General features: G+C 35.5%; 1 protein-coding gene across 2 annotated transcripts in view; it reads left to right on the top strand.

Annotated features, from left to right (window-relative positions):
- dock1 (dedicator of cytokinesis 1) overlaps positions 1 to 21,516 on the top strand; it is a 549,009-nt gene that overhangs the window by 190,008 nt on the left and 337,485 nt on the right. Inside the window, exons 23-27 of one of the 2 annotated variants that reach the window (XM_059947695.1) lie at positions 8,017 to 8,125; positions 9,759 to 9,829; positions 11,841 to 11,947; positions 14,253 to 14,380; positions 21,242 to 21,397. In XM_059947695.1, coding sequence (XP_059803678.1) covers positions 8,017 to 8,125; positions 9,759 to 9,829; positions 11,841 to 11,947; positions 14,253 to 14,380; positions 21,242 to 21,397 — 571 coding nt within the window. The remainder of the gene's footprint in view (positions 1 to 8,016; positions 8,126 to 9,758; positions 9,830 to 11,840; positions 11,948 to 14,252; positions 14,381 to 21,241; positions 21,398 to 21,516) is intronic. The other variant, XM_059947697.1, reaches the window with a different exon arrangement.

The following is a 21,516-nucleotide window of genomic DNA, read 5'->3' as shown; positions in this document are numbered from 1 at the left end:
TATCTCCTGGAATACTAATGGTTTAAATCATCCGATTAAACGTAAAAAAATATTTAAAGTATTCCATAGACTAAATGCTAATATTATTTTTGCACAGGAGACCCATATTAGGAGGGAGGATAATCAACGCTTTTTTAGGTTCTGGAAAGGTCAACAATTTCACTCGAATTGTACCACCAAAATTAGGGGTGTGTCTATTTTTATAGACCCCTCAATTTCGTTTACACATCATGAAATTATTTCTGATCCACAGGGCAGATTTTTGTTGATAACTGGTTCACTTTTTAATCGAAAAGTGGTTCTAGTTAATATTTATACTCCAAACTTTGACTGCCCTGAATTCTTTAAACGTTTATTTATTTCCCTTCCTAATCTAAATGAATATATGTTGATAATGGGTGGAGATTTCAATTGTTGTTTGAATCCTTCAATGGATAGATCTAAACCTATTCGAATTCTTCCGAATAGATCAGCCTTACTTATTAATTCTTTTATGGTTGATTCGGGAATTACTGAAATATGGCGGTTTTTGAACCCTAAAGATAAAGAATTTTCGTTTTTTTTTACATGTATATCACAGTTATTCTGGAATTGATTATTTCCTTATTGATCATCGTTTATTAACAGATGTTATTGATTGTAAATATGATTCTATTGCTATTTCGGATCATGCACCTTTGAAGTTATCTATCAAGATTTTGGACTTTTCTAATAATACTAGATCTTGGAGACTTAACGCTACTTTGCTTCAAGATCCAGAATTCATCACCTACATAAAACAGCAAATTGACTTGTTTTTCTCAACAAACTATGCAGAAGAGATTGACAGAGGAATACTTTGGGACTCTTTTAAGGCTTTTATCCGTGGACAAATTATCTCATATTCCGTCGGTAAAAGAAAACAAAGATATTTAGATATCGCTTTATTAGTGGATAAAATTAAGGAAATTGATAAGATTTATTCCGTGACTCCAACCAAAGAACTTTATAAGAAGAGAGTTGAGCTTCAAATGGAGCATAGCTTATTATTATCTTCTTCAATTGAGAATCAATTAATTAGGACCAGGGCTCAATTTTATATCCATAGTGATCGAACTGGCAAATTGTTAGCTAACCAATTGAAAGCTATCTTGACTAAGCGACAAATTATTAAAATTCGTAATCAAGATGGCAATCTGACTACTGATCATAAAGAAATCAATAACACATTTCAAGATTTTTATAAATCTTTATATCAATCAGAATTTGATGGCGATCTGTCCATGATGGATAACTTTTTTAACAATTTGAATATTCCCAAACTGACAGATGAAGATCGTAGCTTGTTTGATGCTCCTATCTCTTTGGCCGAAATAGGAGAGGCTATCTCATCAATTAATTCAGGGAAAGCTCCTGGTCCTGATGGTTATATTATAGAATTTTTTTAAACTTTTTCTTCTTTGCTTTCCCCTTGGTTATGTGAAATTTTTAATGCATTTGTTAATAAGAGATTACTTCAGTCTTTTTATGAAGCTACTATCTCTCTAATTCTTAAAAAAGATAAGGATCCCACTTTATGTGCATCTTTTCGCCCTATATCACTATTAAATGTAGACTCTAAGATTCTTACAAAAATTTTAGCCATTAGGTTAGAAAAGGTACTATCACAGATTATTTCAGAAGACCAAACTGGTTTTATTAGGAATCGGTATTCCTTTTTTAATATTAGAAAATTGATTAATATAATTTATACTTCATCACCCACAATTCCAGAATGTGTTATTTCACTAGATGCTGAAAAAGCTTTTGATAGAGTTGAATGGGTATACTTATTTAACACTTTGAGATATTTTAATTTTAGTTCTAATTTTATATCATGGATCAAACTAATATATCATAAACCTGTTGCTTCTGTTCTTACAAATAATTACAGATCTTCTTTTTTTCAATTATCTCGTGGTACGAGACAAGGTTGTCCCTTAAGTCCTCTACTGTTTAATATTGCATTTGAACCTTTAGCCATTGCTATTCGTGAATCTCCTAATATTTTTGGTATTACCTACAATGAGAAATTATACAAGTTATCACTTTATGCTGATGACTTGTTATATATTTCTGATCCTGACAGGTCCATTCCCGCTATTTTATCCTTGTTGGCTCAATTTGGTAGTTTTTCTGGTTATAAACTAAACTTGGATAAGAGTGATTTATTCCCTTTAAACGCACAAACTTTATTGAATGAAAGGATACCATTTAAAGTTGTTGATGATAACTTTATCTATTTAGGTATAAAAATTACCAAGAAATATAAAGATTTATTTACATTGAATTTTTTACCTATGCTTTATCAAATTCAACAACTTACTACAAGATGGTCTCCCTTATCCTTATTTTTATTTGGTCGGATTAATGCTATTAAAATGATGATTCTACCGAAATTTTTATATTTATTTTAAGCTTTACCAATTTTTATTCCTAAATCTTTTTTTGATAACATTGATTCAAAAATTTCTTCATTTGTGTGGCAAAATAAAAATCCTAGGTTAAGTAAAAGGCAATTACAAAAATCTGAAAAAGATGGTGGTTTAGCTCTACCTAATTTTAGATTTTACTATTGGGCGAATAATATTCGCAACTTAATTTATTGGAAATCAGATTTGGATTCACCATTGTGCCCACAGTGGGTAAATTTAGAATGCAATGAGGCACAGGGATATTCTCTATTCTCCGTTCTGGGTTCTTCTCTTTCTGCCGATTTAGTCAAATTCAATAAACAGATATCCAACCCTGTTGTCAAACATACATTACGAATTTGGTTTCAATTTCGTAAATTTTTTACTCTGAAAAACTTTGTTCTTGATAGCCCTATTTTACTTAATTTTTTTTTCAAACCTTCTTTGACAGATCAAGCTTTTAGCATATGGAAAAGGAAAGGTATAAAATGCTTTCGTGATCTCTTCTTTGAAGGTAGTTTGATGTCTTTCGACCAACTTTCCAACAAATTTGAGTTACCTAAATCTAACTTTTTTAGATATCTACAAATTAGAAATTTTTTACATAAAATTCTACCATCCTTCCCCAATTCAACTTCAATGGACTTTTTAGGTATGATTTTTACCTTAAATCCCTATCAGAAGGGATTAGTGGCTTTTATTTATAATATGATTATGAAGATACAACCAGAAATATCAGGTAGAATTAAACAAGAATGGGAAAAAGAACTTCCAATATAATATATCAATAGAAAAATGGGAAAAAAATTTACAAATGGTTAATTCTATATGTGCTAAACATGCTTTAATACAATTTAAAATTGTACATAGAGCTCATATGTCTAAAGATAAACTTGCTCGATTCTACTCTCATATTAACCCTCAATGTGACAGATGTCATTCAGATGTGGCTTCATTGACCCATATGTTTTGGTCATGTCCCACCTTATATAATTATTGGAAGGACATATTTGCTACCATTTCCTCAATTTGGAATATCGATTTACAACCTCATTTTATTACTGCAATTTTTGGTATACCAAATGAGGATGGTAATCGGTTTTCCCCTTCAATTAGACGAATGATTGCTTTTGTAACATTAATGGCCAGAAGGTCTATATTGCAAAATTGGAAAGAAGTAAATCCTCCTACCACATTTCAGTGGCTCTCTCAAACTATTTCTTATCTGAGCTTGGAAAAAATTAGAAGCACTATTTTTGACTCATCAGTTAAATTTGAAGAAACTTGGGGACCGTTCGTTCGACATTTTCATATGAATTAATTTGACCTCTCCCAGACCTTCTCTCTGTCTATTCTTGTTCTGGTATGGAGTTCCGGAGTTTTTGGCACTATCATATACAGATAAACTGTTATTATTGCCCATGTTAGTTTAGTTTAGTATTTTTTTTCTTAATATATACTTTTTGCTTGTATTTTTATAATTTTTTCTTTTTCTTTTGACGATTATTCTTATTTTTTTCATATAATTATTATAGACTTGATTGATAATGTACTATGTTTTTCTGTTGATATTTTAATAGGATATTGTTATCCTACTATTAATTCAATTTCAAGTCTTATGCATTTATAACCTATTCATTATTATGTTATGTTTTTTTTAATATATGAAATTCAATAAAAAGATTGAAAAAGAAAGAAAGAAATAACACTGCATACGTTTTTTTTGGCCTTTATGCTATGTATAAACAAACTATAATGTGTTGCATTTATGAAATCGATGAACTCCTGCAGAGCAAACGAAATTACATTTCTGCATGCAATAAAAACATTTTGAACTCCCAAAAAAAAGACGTTGGGTTGAAGGTTACTATATCGTTAGCCTACCTTGGATCGAAAAATTAAAAGAAATCATGCACTGGCGGGTGTCAGGCATTGGCAGTGGTGACGTATATTAATAGCGATTAGAATGCGTGGTAGCGGTGTGCTACACACAGCGCTAAAATAACGACACGGAGTGGTTAAACTGCAGTCAAAGATAACTTTATTCGAACTACACAGCCTTGCTTTTAAGCCTCTCTCAACCTGCCCCCCGTGGGCGCGGATGCTCCAAAAGACACGTACTCACAAACCCCCTTAGGCCATCACCCTTAGCTGGAACGCTGGCAAATTGTGAGCCGGTTCGGATGTGCCATGAAATGGGTTGCCACAACATTTTATTTAGATTGTACAAGATCACCATAATCTTCAAATTTAGAATTACATTTCAAAAACTAACAAACTAACATAAAATACATTTTAATTAAATACTCATTTATTTTCCAAAGCCACAGGGAGCCGCAGCACAGAGTTGAAAGAGTCGCATATGGCTCCGGAGCCGTGGGTTGCCGACCCCCGGTCTAGGCCTTCTAACATTCAAAAGGTTTCATTGAGTTCCCATTCATTTTTCTAAATTCCAGTGAGTACAGACCCAGAGCCACCAAATGTTCCTCATATGCTAACCCTCTCATTCCTGGAATCATCCTAGTGAGCCTCCTCTGGACCCTCTCCAATGCCAGCACATCTCTTCTATGATGAGGAGCCCAGAACTGTGTGCAATACTCAAGGTGAGGCTTCAGCAGTGCCTCAGCATCACATCCCTGCTCTTGTATTCTAGACCTCTTGAAATGAATGCTAACATTGCATTTGCCTTTCTCATCACCAACTCAACCTGCAAGTTAGGTTAGGTTAGGCCACAATTAGAATTCCTCCAGTTTGCCTACCAGCCCCAACTAGGAGTTGAGGATGCCATCGTTTACCTGCTGAACCATGTCTACGCCCACCTGGACAAGCCGGCGAGCACCGTGAGGGTCATGTTTTTTGATTTCTCCAGTGCGTTCAACACCATCTGCCCTACTCTGCTGTATGAGAAGCTGACAGTGATGCAGGTGGCTGCTTCCCTGGTGTCATGGATTATTGATTACCTGACTGGCAGACCACAGTACGTGCACTTGCAACACCATGTATCAGACAGAGTGGTCAGCAGCACTGGGGCTCCACAGGGGACTGTCCTGTCTCCCTTTCTCTTCACCACCTACACCTCGGACTTCAACTACTGCACAGAGCCTTGCCATCTTCAGAAGTTTTCTGATTACTCTGCCATAGTTGGATGCATCAGCAAAGGAGATGAGGCTAAGTACAGGGCAATGGTGGGAAACTTTGTCACATGGTGCGAGTAGAATCATCTGAAGCTTAATGTGAAAAAGACTAAGGTGGTGGACCTGAGGAGAGCTAAGGCACCAGTGACCCCTGTTTCCATCCAAGGGGTCGGAGTGGACGTGGTGGAGGATTACAAATACCTGGGGATACGAATGCACAATAAACTGGACTGGTCAAAGAACACTGAGGCTGTCTACAAGAAGGGTCAGAGCCGTCTCTATTTCCTGAGGAGACTGAGGTCCTTTAACATCTGCCAGACGATGCTGAGGATGTTCTACGAGGCTGTGGTGGCCAGTGCTATCATGTTTGCTGTTGTGTGCTGGTGCAGCAGGCTGAGGGTAGCAGACACCAACAGAATCAACAAACTCATTCGTAAGGCCAGTGATGTTGTGGGGGTGGAACTGGACTCTCTGATGGTGGTGTCTGAAAAGAGGATGCTGTCCAAGTTACATGCCATCTTGGTCAATGATTCCCCTCCACTCCATAATGTACTAGTTAGGCACAGGAGTACATTCAACCAGAGACTCATTCCACCGAGATGTAACACTGAGCGTCATAGGAAGTCAGTCCTACCTGTGGCCATCAAACTTTACAACTCCTCCCTTGGAGTGTCAGACATCCTGTGCCAATAGGCTGGTCCTGGACTTATTTCCACTTGGCAAGATTAACTTATTTAATTATTTATGGTTTTATATTGCTATATTTCTTCACTATTCTTGGTTGGTGTGGCTGTAACGAAACCTAATTTCCCTCGGGATCAATAAAGTATGTCTGTCTGTCTCTCTTAACCTTTATTCCAGTCATGGAATCAGACAGCATGGGAAATGACCCTTCAGCCACCAACCATCAATTATCCATCTGTGCTAATTCCATTTACCTGCACTTCGTCCATAGGTTACTATACTCTGCTCATTCTACTGAACCTCAAGGAGCCATAGAAAGTACAACACAGAAATTGACATTTTGGCCCAAATTGTTAAGCCAACCTTTTTGTCTGTCTACTCTAATAGCATTTTCCCTATAAATGTATATATCTTTTATCAACTGAACCTCCCCTCAAATCTTCCATAAAACACCTTCCTTTCACCTTTAAACCCATGCAAACTTGATTGTGATTCCCTTGTATCAAATATTGTACAAGCCCATGCAAAAAAGATTATGATTTTCTAACTTCATCTATGAATTTAATAACTTTATATGCCTCTATTGGGTCACCCCTCAACCTCCAGGGAAAATAAACCCAGCTTATCCAATCTCTTCCTATAACCGAGTACCTCCAATCTAGGCAATATTCAGGAGAAATTCCTCTGTACTCAACAACAAAACCACATCTTTCCTATAGTGTGGTAAGCAGAATTGCACAAAAATATTCCATGTCCAGACTAACCAGTGTTTGTGCTGTTGTAACACAACATTCCAACTTTTATATTCCACGCCCCAATCTGTGAAGACAAGCTTGTTGAATGCCTCCATTGCCACCCTATCTGCCTGTTATCACTTTCCGGGAACTATGGATTTGGAATTTGTAGTCCCTCTGTTCATCAACATTCCTTAGTATCCTTGCATTAACTGTATATATCTTACCTGTACTTGACTTTGCGAAATCTGCTATCTCAAGTTCATAAGGATTCGTTTTCATCAGCTTGTGTTGCATCCAACTTGGAATCTGTTCTACAAAATGCTTTAGTCTTGGGTAACCATCTTCGCTATGCACAGCACCAGGAAACTGAATGTCCACTACAAGATTGCAGAATCCTTCAGGATGAGAAATATCCCCTCAGTATCTAGCAGTCAAGCAATCTCGAAACCTTCTATTTCGCACTTACTTTATTTTAATCTCCAGGCAGTAAAAGTCATTTCTGCTCAATATTCTGTCATAAGATAGTATTGTCATCTGATTTAAAATACTGCTCTGCTTTATTATGCATCCTACCAAAGTGGATATATTCCCATTTTTCTGCATAATATTCCATCTGCAAATTTTCACCGAAGTTAGTATAAAGGGATCAAATATAATGTTACAGCTAAGGAATTCATACATAAATTTTTATTTTTAAAGATGGTGTTGGAATTAAGTTATGGGTAAAGAAAATAATAAGCTCTTTAGATATCTTTTGCAGAATAACAGAATTGCATGCGATTCAGTTTCTGAAATTTAAAGGAAAAAGTCTAGAGTAATATTGTATAAACACGATTTTACTTATCACTAAATCTGTAATACTGTTGCGTTGCTCGGACTTAATAATAAATCCATGTTGTTAACAAACTTAAAGCTTGAATGAATATTTCATTGAAAATTATTTTGAATTAATTGACAAGTTAATTCATTTGTTTTACCGAATTTGCCAGAATTATAAAATGTTAACCTGGTTTGTTTGTTTCTTTCAAGATTATATGAAGATAAAGGTGAAAGTGACTTTATGGATTCTTTGAGACAGTTGTTCAGATCAATTAATGACATGATGAGCAGCACTTCAGATCAAACAGTAATAGTTAAGGTATATTGTGCTTGAAATTTTTAAAGTTATTGAAAGCTTCTCCATATATTTTTCTAAGCTTGATTTAATTGCAAATATGAATTGTTCAAAGTTTGGAAGATTATTTCTGGAAACATACATGAGGTCTGCAAAGTGTATGTTAAGGATTGTATTTGTATTTTAATATAACTACAAATACAATCCTTTATAGATGTTAATATGTATGAATAGTAATACATATTCGTAATATAAAAGCACGTTTTTCTCTCCCTTGCCCCCAACAATTCCTAGCTCTGGTTGCATTGGTGAACAACTTTATAGTAGGAATCTTCTTTTGGGCATTTGAGCTCTGGTACTCTTTAAGATATTAAGATCTATTTTAATATCTTACAATCACTGTGGCTTTAACAGATGCATATTTAGTGTTGACATGCTTTACCTAGCAGAAGACTTCCATTTGCACCATGCATTCTTCACTGCAACCTGAATCTTCTGCAGCCATGCAGGATTCAATACACCCTAGTCTTCTACTCCATGGTACTTCTGTGGAGCAGAAAGAGCCATGAAATGGTGACCAAGCATGGGGAGGGAATCTGAGCTTCTGGCCATTAGAACCTTCCCTTATGACCTTTCTAGAGCTTGCTATATCAAACTTCTGTTTCTCTGGATGTATATATCTCTACTATACAGAGGTTTACATTTTTAAGGAAGGTTAGTGATCATATTCAATTAGATGGGATTGTCAAATGTACATCAGTAAAGTTCATAATCGAATGGTCCTTAGTTCAGTATCACCTGGAACCTTCACTGGACTGTGGGATCCAGCAACAGAGCATCAGGTAAGATGCAGAAGAATCTGATCTGTTACATTTCAACCTAGTATTTCCATGTCTAAATATCAAAGTTGAAAATATGTTGAACATCTGAACCTTTGCTATTTTCACAGTATGATCTGATTATTTTATATATTGTCTCATTATGCTGATTTCCTCAAGAAAAAAATGAGCTTATGTAACCTTAAAATTTTCATAATTCTTGTAGAACTACATTTTACAAATCTTCTCTAGTGAAAATAACAGCATTTTTCGAAAATCCCAGGTGGTCCAGTGAAGAGTTTGTCTATTCAGTCTGCATCGTAATTGAGCCCTAAAGACAATTCAGTATAACATTTTGATTCAGTTAACAATAAGCATAGAATTACTTCATAGCACAGCAGCTCAGTATCTGAAGGAATTTCTGCTCTTATATTTGAGTGTCTAAAATTTTGTGATCCATTAAGAGAATTGTTTAGTTGAGAGAGTGGTATCAACAGTTTTGGGATTTTACATGCTAATTTATTTGAGTAGTTACAAAGAATGGATACATTAGAGTACAGTGGAGAAGACCAAAAGTTGATAAATTGGGAGGGGAAATGAAAACACTTGAAAATCCTAAGACATTGTTAAAAATGTTTCACTTTATTCTTAATGACAAAATTCTGATTAATATATTGTGTCTAGCATAAACATGTTTAAAACTTTGCCGAAGCATATTTTATACTTATGCAAACAATTTATACTAAGATACTTGTATATTGTTGATCAAAATATTCAGTGTTTAATGCTGTGTATTTGAATAGCAGTTTCTCTTCAGAGCTATGTTTATTTATTTATAGGGAGCAGCTCTGAAGTATCTTCCAACAATTGTCAATGATGTGAAGCTGGTGTTTGATTCCAAAGAACTTAGGTAAGGAATGAGTTGACCCAAGTGATTCTTATCAAAGCTACTATTTCTACACTCTAAACACGAGATACGACAGAAAGTGACTATTTGGAATTAGTAGATATATTTTGTAATTTAGAGCATTCAGTTTGCATTAGAGATTAGGTTACAAGATTGTGTGCTCCTGGAAGGTGCAGGCTGACCACTCCTCACTGCATATAAATGGCTTCTTTGTGGAGAGAGTTAGGAACACCAAGTATCTGGAATGCAAATAGTGGACAATCTCACATGGTCCCTCAGCACCACCTCTCGTCAAGAAAACACAGCAGCGTCTCCACCTCCTGAGGAGATTGAGGTGGGTGAGGCACCCCCTTCCCCCGCCACCCCCATTCTAACCAGTTTTTACAGGAGTGCTATTGAAAGTCTCCTGACCAGCTGTATTACGGTCTAGTCTGAGCATCTGACTTCAATTTCCTACACAGGGTTGTGAAGACTGTTGAGGGGATCATGGGGTAGGGCCTCTCTTCAACCAATCAGAGATATTTAGCTAATGGCATTGCATTAGCAGGGCAATTAGCATTGTCAGCAACCCTTCCCAGCCATCTGACAATCTCTTTGACTTCTTACCGTTAGGCAGGAGGTACCTTAGCATTGGGTCAAGGTCTTTTAGGATGGGAAGCAGTTTCTTCCCCAAGGATGTAAGACTACTGAACTGCCTGGCACCCCCCCCCCCCCCCCCCCCATGTCTCATGATGTATGAAGCACCAGTAATATTATATAGTTTACTTTTAATTTGTGTCATAAATGCATCTCATTATATGTTGATGTATGTTGTTATGTTGTGTTGTATGTGAATTTTATGTACTCTGTAATGCAGTGTTGTTTAATTTGGCAGTACCCATGTGTACAGTTGAGTAACAATAAACTTGCGCTTAAATGATCTGGTAGTGAATTGACAGACAAGCTTAAGGAATGTGGGCAGATGAGAAATATTGAGGCGCTGGTCAAGAAAAAGAAGGAAGCACAAATATTGGGTTTAGGAAGTCAAGATCAAGCAAGTCCTTTGATTATATAAAAAAAGATAAAGATACTCTGAAGATTTACAATCACGAGGGCAAAGAGAGCATATGTGATAGATCTAGCAGGTAAGGTTAAAGCAAATACTAAATGGTTCTTTAGTGATATTAAGAGTTAAAAAGGTGGCTAAGGCAAGAGTAGATCCACTGAAAGATAAGCAGGGTTACCTACATCTTGAGCCACAGGAAATGGGGGGATTTTTACTTAATATTTCTCTGTGTTTATTGATGGGAAAAAAATCAATGTAGCTCAAGTGGTAAGGGAAGAAAATTAAGATGTTTTAGAGGGCATTTGTTTTATCAGGTAAAAGGTATTTGCTGCCATACAGTATGTTAGATTTCAATACTGATCAACATGGGATGATACATTTCAGAAAGTCAAATCAGCTTGGAACTTATACAATGAATGGAAGGGTGGTGAGTGTATGGAACAAGTTGCCAGAAGAAGTGGTTGAGGCTGGTACAATAGTAGCATTTTATCATTTAAGTGATCAATGCTTAGAGAGATATTAGCTGAATGTAATAAATTGGGATTAGCTGGGTGGGTACCATTGTTAGCATGGACTGATTGCGCTTGAAAGCCTGTATCCATGCTGTATTGCTTTGACTCTGGCAAATGGCAAAAAAGTAAATTCATGAAGTTGATCCATTTCTTTGTTTAATGGTATAATGGATCTGAAAGAATAGGAGACAATATTTGTAAGTTTAGATATTGTATTCAAAGAAGAATTGTATTTGCAAATGCTTATTAATGAAATTTTGCACTGAGGTGATGTGCATTATATTACTTTTTGAAATTACAAGTGGTAGCAGGTAGTGTTGGGATTTATATTTTAGAAAATTGGTCTGGTGAAGGGTTTTATTAAGAGTGCACTTTAAAAAGTGTTTTTTAAAAAATCTGTTTAGGGCTTGAATTGGATTATAATTTACTCATGGGTATCTAATTACCTTTCTGACAGCAAATTATTTACAGACTTCATTCACAATGTTCCACCGGGTAGACTTGTGCGTCAGAAGCTTTACTGTTTAATAGAAATTGTACACAGTGACCTCTTCACTCAGCATGGTGAGTAGGACCTTCTACTTACTGAAATGGCATTTCTGTGGCAATGGAGCTTTTGCCAGGCTTTTATGCATATTTCTATTCTTAATGTTGACGAGGCTTGAGCCAATTAAATTCCCTTTACAAAAGCAGTAATATTCTTTTATTACAAGTTTTGTTTCTTATTTCTCCAGGCAGAAATTTAAGGAAAATGCCATTGTGTAAATAAACCCCTTAGAGACCTAGAAGTTTTATTTTACAGGATACTCTGAAGAAATTCCAGAGCTGATACATAAATTAACCATGCATTATTTTTCTGGTTTTGTTTCATCCAGCAACTTAATGGCTTTCAAATTAACATAAAAATCACTAAAATGTAAATTATCATGGCTTTGGGGTTGATATTAAATTTGGAATGAGGCAATGAAGCCATTGCTTGAGTGCATGGGAAATATTTAATTTTCTATTGTGCTTTATCTACATTATGACTTTCATATTAAAGTATGTGTTTACTGCTGCTGAAGCAATTGCCTTGAAAATTTAACTATTTCACTTAGCTTTTCAGGCTTAATCAGTGTAGCTGGTTTTAAGTTTATGCATACAGTGCATGTCTTTAATTTTGTGATTAAAATTAATGTCCTATTCAAGCCCCACTCAATTAAACAAAATAATGTTTTACTATAGATGAATTACTAAATTTGTGTCAATGTTATAGGCTAATTATGACCACATATCAATTTTGCTGCTAACACAACATTCAAAAGCTGCAGATGCTAGAAATTCTGAATAAAAGAGAAAATATTGGAAGTGCTGAGATCTGGCATCATTTGTGGAAAGATTACCTGTTAATATTTCAGGTCTGGATCTTTCATCAGAATTGGTAAAGAGAGGAAACAAATTATTTTTCAAGAACAAATAAGGTGGGGGATAGAAGGGTAGATGAAGAAAAGTGAACAGCTCTGATAAATTGAGACTAAGTGATTTAATGTAGCAGATTGAGACTATATTATGCTTGTTTCTCTTTGTAGTGTGTTGCTACTGTCCAGTAAAAAGCTCTGAATATTAGCATTTGCTTTCTCTTACTGAGCCCTTGGTAAACTAACCAGCCATTTCCCGTTGAATCAACATACCAAAATACCAGAGGAGCTCAGCAGGGCAAGCAGTATCTCGGAAGGGAAATGATCAGTTGATGTTTTGGGTTGAGGCCCTTGGTCAGTCCTAATCCAGAGTTGCAGCATCTGCAGTCTCTCTTGTATTTTCCCTTGAATCCCTTAGAATTTTGAATTTCTGACCAAACTCAGGCAGAATGCATGGTTTGCCACTCTGAATGATACTTTTTCTTCCTCTTAACAAAACTTTAATGACTGTCTTTATTAAATTTATGCCTTTCTAGGCTGATATTTTATATATCTCAGAACCTTTTACAGTATTTTTCCATAATCATTGCTAGTCTGTATTAATTTCTTTCTTCAAACTCTCATATCACATTAACCATGTGGAAATCTACTTACAAGTATATTGCAAAAAGGTAGTCAGAGCCCGTTTCACCAGAGAGGACAATGAAAGGGCTGGGATATTTAAAACTAGTTAAGTTAGCAAATCCAGCCCTGTGCCTTACAATTTATCCAGTTTTTAAAATAGTAGACTCTTGTTTGTTATTTGTAGTGAATGTGCATTTTCCTTCTCAATAACACAAATATCTGTAAAGCATTAAGTTTTGGCATTGTCTTGAGACTTAGTACTTCCACATCAGTATATTGAAATCCTTATCAATTAAGAAAAAAAAGCCTGCAGTTTTCACTAACGCATACTTGAGTTAGAAACAAAATTGACAAGACTAAAGCATAACATCAAACAATCTTGGAGGGTAGAAACACAGTGGTAGAATGAAATTCCATACCACAGCCTGTATATAATTCATGATAATCCATGACAAAGACACAAGCAATAACTCAGGATGGAAAGAGCAGAGAATTTTGTGCAAGAATACGGAATTACACTGTTATTTTAATTAATTTGTTTCAGATTTTGTATTACGAACTAACTGCTTAATTAATTCTGTCAGTAACTTCAAATAAATTTGATGTTATGTTAAAAAGTAATTTTTCTGTTATAGCTATTCTTTGTTGAAAAATTCAAATTTTACCATTGTGAAGACTCATAACTTGTAATACATTAGTATTTGAAGGTCTCATGTTTTGCAAGAATGACACACAGGTGAAATACTGTTCAAGTGTGTATGTTTTTAGGTTATAAGCAATGCTGTTAAATTAAGTAATTTGAGTTAGCAGATTTTACTATTTTGACTGCAATTATTATTTGTGTCTAGAATGCAGAGACATCCTTCTACCTATGATGACAGACCAGCTGAAGTATCATCTAGAAAAGCAAGAGGAGCTGGAAGCTTGCTGCCATTTGCTTAGCAATATCCTTGAAGTACTCTACAGGAAAGATGGGGTTAGTATAATTTTCAAGGATTCCTCATCTCATGTTCTCAAGGTTTATTGCTTACCCATTTATTATTATGTACTTATTTTTCTTTTTGTATTTGCACAGTTTGTCGTCTTTTGCAGATTGATGTTTATCTAGCTAGTGTGTGGTCTTTCATTGATTCGATTGTGTTTCTTTGTATTTGTGTGAATGCCTGTAAGAAAATGAATCTCAGTGACATATATGTATTTTGATAATAAATTTACTTTTAACTTTGAACTTTGATTCCTCAAATATTTTTCAAATATAACTTTTCATTTGAACTGTCTATTATGTCTTTTTATATCTGTTTTTTATATTTGTTGTGCATGTTGTGCTCTTTATACGTACCGTGGGTTACTCATAAAGAAACATATTCTGGAAGAACATAACTAGAACTTTTATTTAACAGCAAACCGCAACCACGTTTAACACTGCCACGCTTCTAGATCATTCTGTCACTTCTGCGCTTGCTCTGAACTCTGTCCAATCACTTTCTTACACGTGACACGTGATATCACCACATCTACCTTTCCTTAAAAAGAAAAACAATTAGCAGCATTAATCAAAACAAAAGCATAATTTAACATGTCTCTATCAGTCTCTCTGGGGGTTTACGAACACGAGTAGACCTTTTAAGTGGTTCACACATTTCTTGTGTTTCGTTATTTTCATGTTTCAGCTGGTCTGCATCAGTTAACTGAAACTCTGAAGTTGGCTCTTTGTTGAGGTCTTTATGAAGAAATCACAATTCATTCATTATCTGTGTAATCTCATTTTTTTAAATGCTGAAACTTAATCATTTCATTAAAACTTCTCAATTCCTTCACTTCTGCTTTCTGTTCTTCAGTTGGATCCTGATTTTTGTCACTCTTTGTCTTCAGGTCAGTATTGTACTGTACCGGCAAGTTTGGTTTTATTGGCAATGCTTTGTCAGATGCTGGTAACAAAGGGATAGGTCTGGGATTTTTCCTTATGACTTCTTTTACTTTTGCTGCTTTGGAATTAAATTCTGTTCTCTCTTGCTCTTTCGTGAAGTCACTGTATTTTGACTGTGTCACTGTCCAGGACAAAGACTTTTTTTTTAAACCAAATTCAGTCTCACAGGCAGATAAAACTAGTATTGACTATACATTTTTTTGCACTACCACAAATGAAAGTGTGTGCTCAATATTTTTGTGTGATACTTTTGCCTCACATGTTCCTTTAACTGGATGTCTGCACCTGAATACCCAGTCACTTTTGTATTTGTCTGATGTAACTTTGGTTTTGGCTTTAATGCATTAAACTCAGATTCTGCAAGAACATTTACATGTGCTCCAGTATCAAGTTTAAACAGAATAGTGTTTTGGTTCACTTGCAATGAAATAGTCCAGTCATTCTTACCTTGTTTGTTTTCACAAAGCACATCTATATAAAACTCCTCACATTCATTTTCATACATTGCATTTATGTGTTCTGTTTCCTTTCTACTTCTGCAACAGTGTGAAAAATTATTACTCTCACCTCAGTGATTGCACATTTTTCCATACGCTGGACACTTATTAGGTCAATGCTCCTGCCCACAGCGATCACAAATTTTTCTTTCAGATAATGTCTTGCTCTCTGTCAGTTTCGTTGTCGTTTTATTATTTTTTCTAATATGTTCGCGCTTTACAGCGTCTATGCAGCTCTAAATAAAAATCTCTTTAGCCTGCTACTTTATGGTTTCCGAAGCTTTGCAGAGAATCAAAGCTTTTTCCAAATTTATGTCTGGGTCTCTTAAGAGTCTTTCTCTCAGAGCATTAACCAGAATGCTGCAAATAATTATGTCTTTAATGAGAGAGTCCATCAGCTCTGCAAACTTGCAAGTTTTACTGCATTTCCTCAACTCGGTAACAAATTGATCAATCGTCTGACCAGCTTTCTGCTTGCATGTAAAGAATTTGTACTGCTCATTGTGCTTTGGTATACAAAACGCTTCAAACTTGTCGATGATCACTTTTAGATTCAAATTATCTCCATTTTCAAAAGTACCATGGTTCTATACCTCAGGTGCATCATCCCCAATTAACATGGAGTAGGATCGCAGCTTTCATTTTTTCCTATTTATTTTCTGCTCCGATCACCAACAAATAAAATTCAAATCACTGTTTAAATCTTCTCCAGTTTTCAGCAACGTTTCCAGTCAGCTGAAACATCGATGGGGGTTGCAAAACTTGCATTTTTAAAACTGTTAGCGAACACCCAAACTGTGCGTGCTCTTTTTTTCCTGATTATTTTCGGTTCTCCCGTGTTTAGCAAACATATTATTCTTCCAGACCGACTTCTGACACCTTTTATATACCTTTATTCTTTATACATACCGTAGGGTACTCATAAAGAAACATATTCTGGAAGAACATAATTAGAACTTTTATTTAACAGCAAGCAGCAACCACGTTTAACACTGCCATGCTTCTAGATCATTCTGTCATTTCTGCTCATGCTCCGAACTCTGTCCAATCATGTTCTTGCACGTGAGATGATATCACCATAGTGCACTTAATCTGATTATGACTTTCACAAGAGTGTAATGGATTCTGGTTAATTGGGCAATCAGTTAATAGGGGCAGCCGCTTATTTGGGACAACTGTTAACAACAATTTAATTGAGAAAATAGCAAAGATTTTTTTCATTCATTTGGATCACTATGCAGATTAACTGGAACAGGAAACTGTTGCCGACCATTTCCTAACTGGCGTCAGTTGCATACACTTGTGTGGCCGTTAGACACTTCACTGTTCTTACACAGAATAGTTTTTAATTACCATCAGTTGCATGTGTCTGTGTTCAACAAGCAGTGATTTTTGTCACTGACAGTTGGCGAGAAATAAGCCATAAGACAATTCAGAATTTTTTTTGCTCATTGTATTTTCAGGTATGGAAGCTTGGAATGCCAGAAATGGCTGGGAGTGAAAATGAAATCAATATACTATTTGAACAATTAGGGATTTCAAAGAATTTGAAGGACTCAATAATTATCTTGAATGCTACAAAGAAAATAAAGTTTTGTGAATGCAATTGTCTAAAGTATTATACGAAGACAGTCCGATATCTGTCCTAGGTGACTGTACTGATTTTGTTCATTTGCAGTCAATCAGAAGAACACGGCAACATAATTCTTTCATCGATAACTATAGGGAACTAATACAGTTTTATGGTACTGTAGTTGTATTGATAGTGTTCTAATTTGTTCTGTATTTCATTTAAATACATAATCTATTACTCAGTTTGTCTTCCTTTTGGATACCTTTATAACTATTTCCATGAAACTTTGGGTAATTTGGGCAGCTGCTTAATTGAACCAAAATGTTGTGGTCCCTTTGTGTCCCAATTAACTGGAAGCCACTATATTTATCTCTCATTTGGTTTTCTCTATTGTAATTGACTATTGTCTTTCCTATTTGGTTATCTTACTGTGCCAATGGTTTTCCTCAATTATATATTTGCAACAATAATAGAGCATCTAATTCTGTTCGTCAAAACATTAATGAATATTGTTATAAACATATAGGCATCATGGCAGCATTTCATTGTTTACCTTCTAAAAACCTTGCAGAATAGTTTTATTAAAACTGATGTTCATTCTATTTGGTTGGACTTTGTAACTGAGCATTCAACAACCTTTAACAACCAAAAATATAATTTCAGAAGTATATCATACAAAATAATTGCAGAGCATTTTATTTATTTAACGGTGAATAAATACCTTATCTTTATATTCCTCTTATCTGTTGTATAGCTGATGTGAAATATTTTATTTTTGTTCAAGATCATTCACTGATCATTAAGATCACGAATGCCTATTTATATTTAATTTCACAATTTCTATCAGGTCTGTAATTAATGCAATCAAATTGCAAAGCTAAGAACTTTCTCCAGTTCCTTGATGGTGGTACAATGATGGCCTTCCTATCAACACACCAGGGTTCAATCAATGAATGCATGATTAATAAATAACTCAGAAGTTAATTATTGTGCATTGAGGCACATGTATAAAGAACATAAAGGCACCAGAGTTAAATATGGACTTCAGTCTTGCTACTGTGCCTTTTGAAGGAATAAAATAAAGTTCTGGTAGCCATCAAAAGAAGGAAAGCGTTAGGCCTGACTGGGAAATTCCCAAGTTCCTAAAAACATAAGACAGGGACAGTGTACTGGAAACATGCTAACCTCTGTCAAGCATAAATAAATCAGATTTCAACAGAAATTAAGAACACTTTTAGCATTCTTAACATTCACTCTGCTTGTGATGCTGTTTGGCAGAAAAAAACGATGAGAAACCTCTCCAGAGTCTTGATTGTCAGGCTTCCATCTGGCTCATAGCAAGGATTTTCAGTGACCAAGGGAAATAACTTCTATTTGTTGGTTGAAACCAGCTATTCAAAGAGGACATTTAACAGACTGACGCAAGGCTTTGCTTTTCAGTCTTATCATTCTGCTTTAAGGCAGTGGAATTGTCAAAGTTGCAAAGCAAATTTGAAAGTTAGTATTGAAACTCCAGTGCAACTTCCAAGACTTTCACTGAATACTTCAGATTTTTTTGAATCTGGGGGTGGATGTTGTGGTATTCCTCATTCGCAATTTCAAATTCAAGTGTCTGGAAATCATATGAGGTCAGCAGTTCCTTTGTCATCAATAAGTGTTGAAGCCAAGAGTTGCCATTATTTACCTGGGAGATCATTGCAGAGTTTCTTTGCAAGCATCCACAGCCACCACCTTCACCTGCTGTATTTGGTAATTACTCTTGGAGCTGATGTAGAGAATTAACTGTTTGTTGATGATTTAAATTTGTTCAAGTTGGTCACAACTCCTCCTGTAATAAAGCTAATTATACATTTGGATAAGATGAGGTTGATTTGATGAGAGTTATGTAACATTTGTTTATTGTAACTGCTTATGGTATGTAGTTAGAAGAGAAATGCCCAAACAATTACAAATCTAATAATTTGTTTTCAGTGGATAGGTGAAGTTATGGTTTTGCCTTTTGTGAAACATTTATTAATATTTTATTTTCATAGCTGCTTTCTAAATCAACTTAAAGGATGAAATTTATTCAAAGACTGAATACCAATATCCAATCACCATTATTACTGTTAAAAATCAATAATGCAAAATTTCAATTTTTGTTTGGAGTTACTATTTCAAGTGGAAAGAATGAAAAGAACATCAAATCAGATTCTCCTTATAGGCACAGCAAGCTGTGCATTGATAGAGCTTTATGAACAAAAGTTGATTTGCTTTCAGTTAGTATGTAGCCTTTATGCTCCATTATGAGCTCGGGTTTGATCATACGGTTTCTTGTTTCTGATTTCTGGGTGATTATATTAATGCTTTCAAAGTGATTCACATAAAATAATTTTTTGACTATTTAATGATTTAATCCACTTCTTTGCTATTAACTTCAAAAGTAGTGTTTGGCATGAAATTTCTTACCAGCAAACTATTCTTATTCACAGCTTTTTGCATCTGATCCTGCAAGCTCTACATGAGACATTGACATTATTGCTATTTTGAATGAGTGCAATTAAATGGCATTGGAACCAGAGTGCCAGAACAGTTAGTGGAAAAGTTGCGGAGACAGACGTTGGACAGACCTCAGACAATGAGGAATCCAAAGGTTGAGCATAGTGCAACTAGTGTCTTAAGCTACGTATATTTCAATGCAAGAAGTATTGCAGGAAAGGCGGATGAGCTCAGGGTCTGGATCAACACCTGCAATTATATTATAGCCATTAGTGAGATTTGGTTTCAGGAGGGGCAGGACTGGCTGTACAATATTCCAGAGTTCTGTTGTTTTAGAACCAACAAAGCAGGAGGGATTAATAGAGGTGGAGTGGTGATACTAGTAAGGGAAAATGTCACAGCAGTGTTCAGGACAGTCTGGAGAATTTGTCTAGTGAGGAACAGAGAAATAATAAAGATATGACCACGCTAAAGGGGCTATATTACAGATTACCAAAGGGTCCACGGGACTTAGTGGAATGAATTTGTATAGAGATTGCAGATTGTTGCAAGAAACATAATGTGTTATAATGGGTGATTTTAACTTTCCACATATTGACTGGGACTCCTATACCATAAGAGGACCAGATAGGATAGAGTTCGTAAAATATGTTCATAACAGTTTCCTTAATTAGTACAAAGAGCTCTCAGTGACAGATTGTGTGACACTTGATCTTCTAGGGAATGAGACAGGGCAGGTGACTGAAGTTTGTGGAGGGAAACACTTTGTATCTAGTGACCACAATGCTATTATTTTCAAAACAATTATGCAAAAAGATAGGACTGGTCTTCGGGTTCAAATTCTAAATTGAAGGAAGACCAATTTTGATGGTATCAGAAATGATCTGGCAAGTGTGGATTGGGTCAAGTTGTTTACAGTACTGGTAAAGGTGTAATTGGTAAGTGGGAGGCTTTCAAAAATGAAATTTTGAAAATACAAAGCTTGTATGTGCCAGAATAAAAGGTAAAGATAACAAGTGTAGGGAACCTTGGTTTTCAAAAGATATTGAGGCCCTGGTTAAGAGAAAAAAAGGAGGTACATAGAAGGTATAGGCAAGTTGAAATAAATGAGGTGCTTAAGGAATATAAGAAATGCAAGAGAAAACTTTAAAAAAAAATTCAGGAGGTTCTAAAAGAAGGCATGAGGTTGCCCAAGTAGACAAAGTGAAAGAGAATCGGAAGAAATTCTTCAGATATGTTTAGAGCAAAAGGATTGCAAGGGACAAAATTGGTCCTCTGGAAGATCAGAATGATAATCCATGCATGGAGCCAGAAGAGATGGGGGAGATCTTAAATAAATTTTTTGCATCTGTATTTACTCAGGAGACGGACCCAGAGTCTATAAAAGTGAGGCAAAGCGGCATCAACTTCATGGACCCTATACAGATTACAGAGGAGGAGGTGTTTGCTGTCCTGAGGCAAACCAGGGTGGATAAATCCCAAGGGCCTGACAAGGTGCTCCCTCGGACCCTACGGGAGGCAAGTGCAGAAATTGCTGGAGCCCGAGTAGGGATATTTAAATCATCCTTAGTGACAGAGGAGGTATCAGAGGATTGGAGGATAGCCAATGTTGTTCTGCTGTTTAAAAAAAGACTCTC

This window comes from Hypanus sabinus, chromosome 22, assembly GCF_030144855.1.
Source record: "Hypanus sabinus isolate sHypSab1 chromosome 22, sHypSab1.hap1, whole genome shotgun sequence".
Lineage (NCBI taxonomy): Eukaryota > Metazoa > Chordata > Chondrichthyes > Myliobatiformes > Dasyatidae > Hypanus > Hypanus sabinus.
The sequence above is the reverse complement of the archived record's forward strand: the minus strand, read 5'-3'. Positions and strand labels throughout refer to the sequence as shown.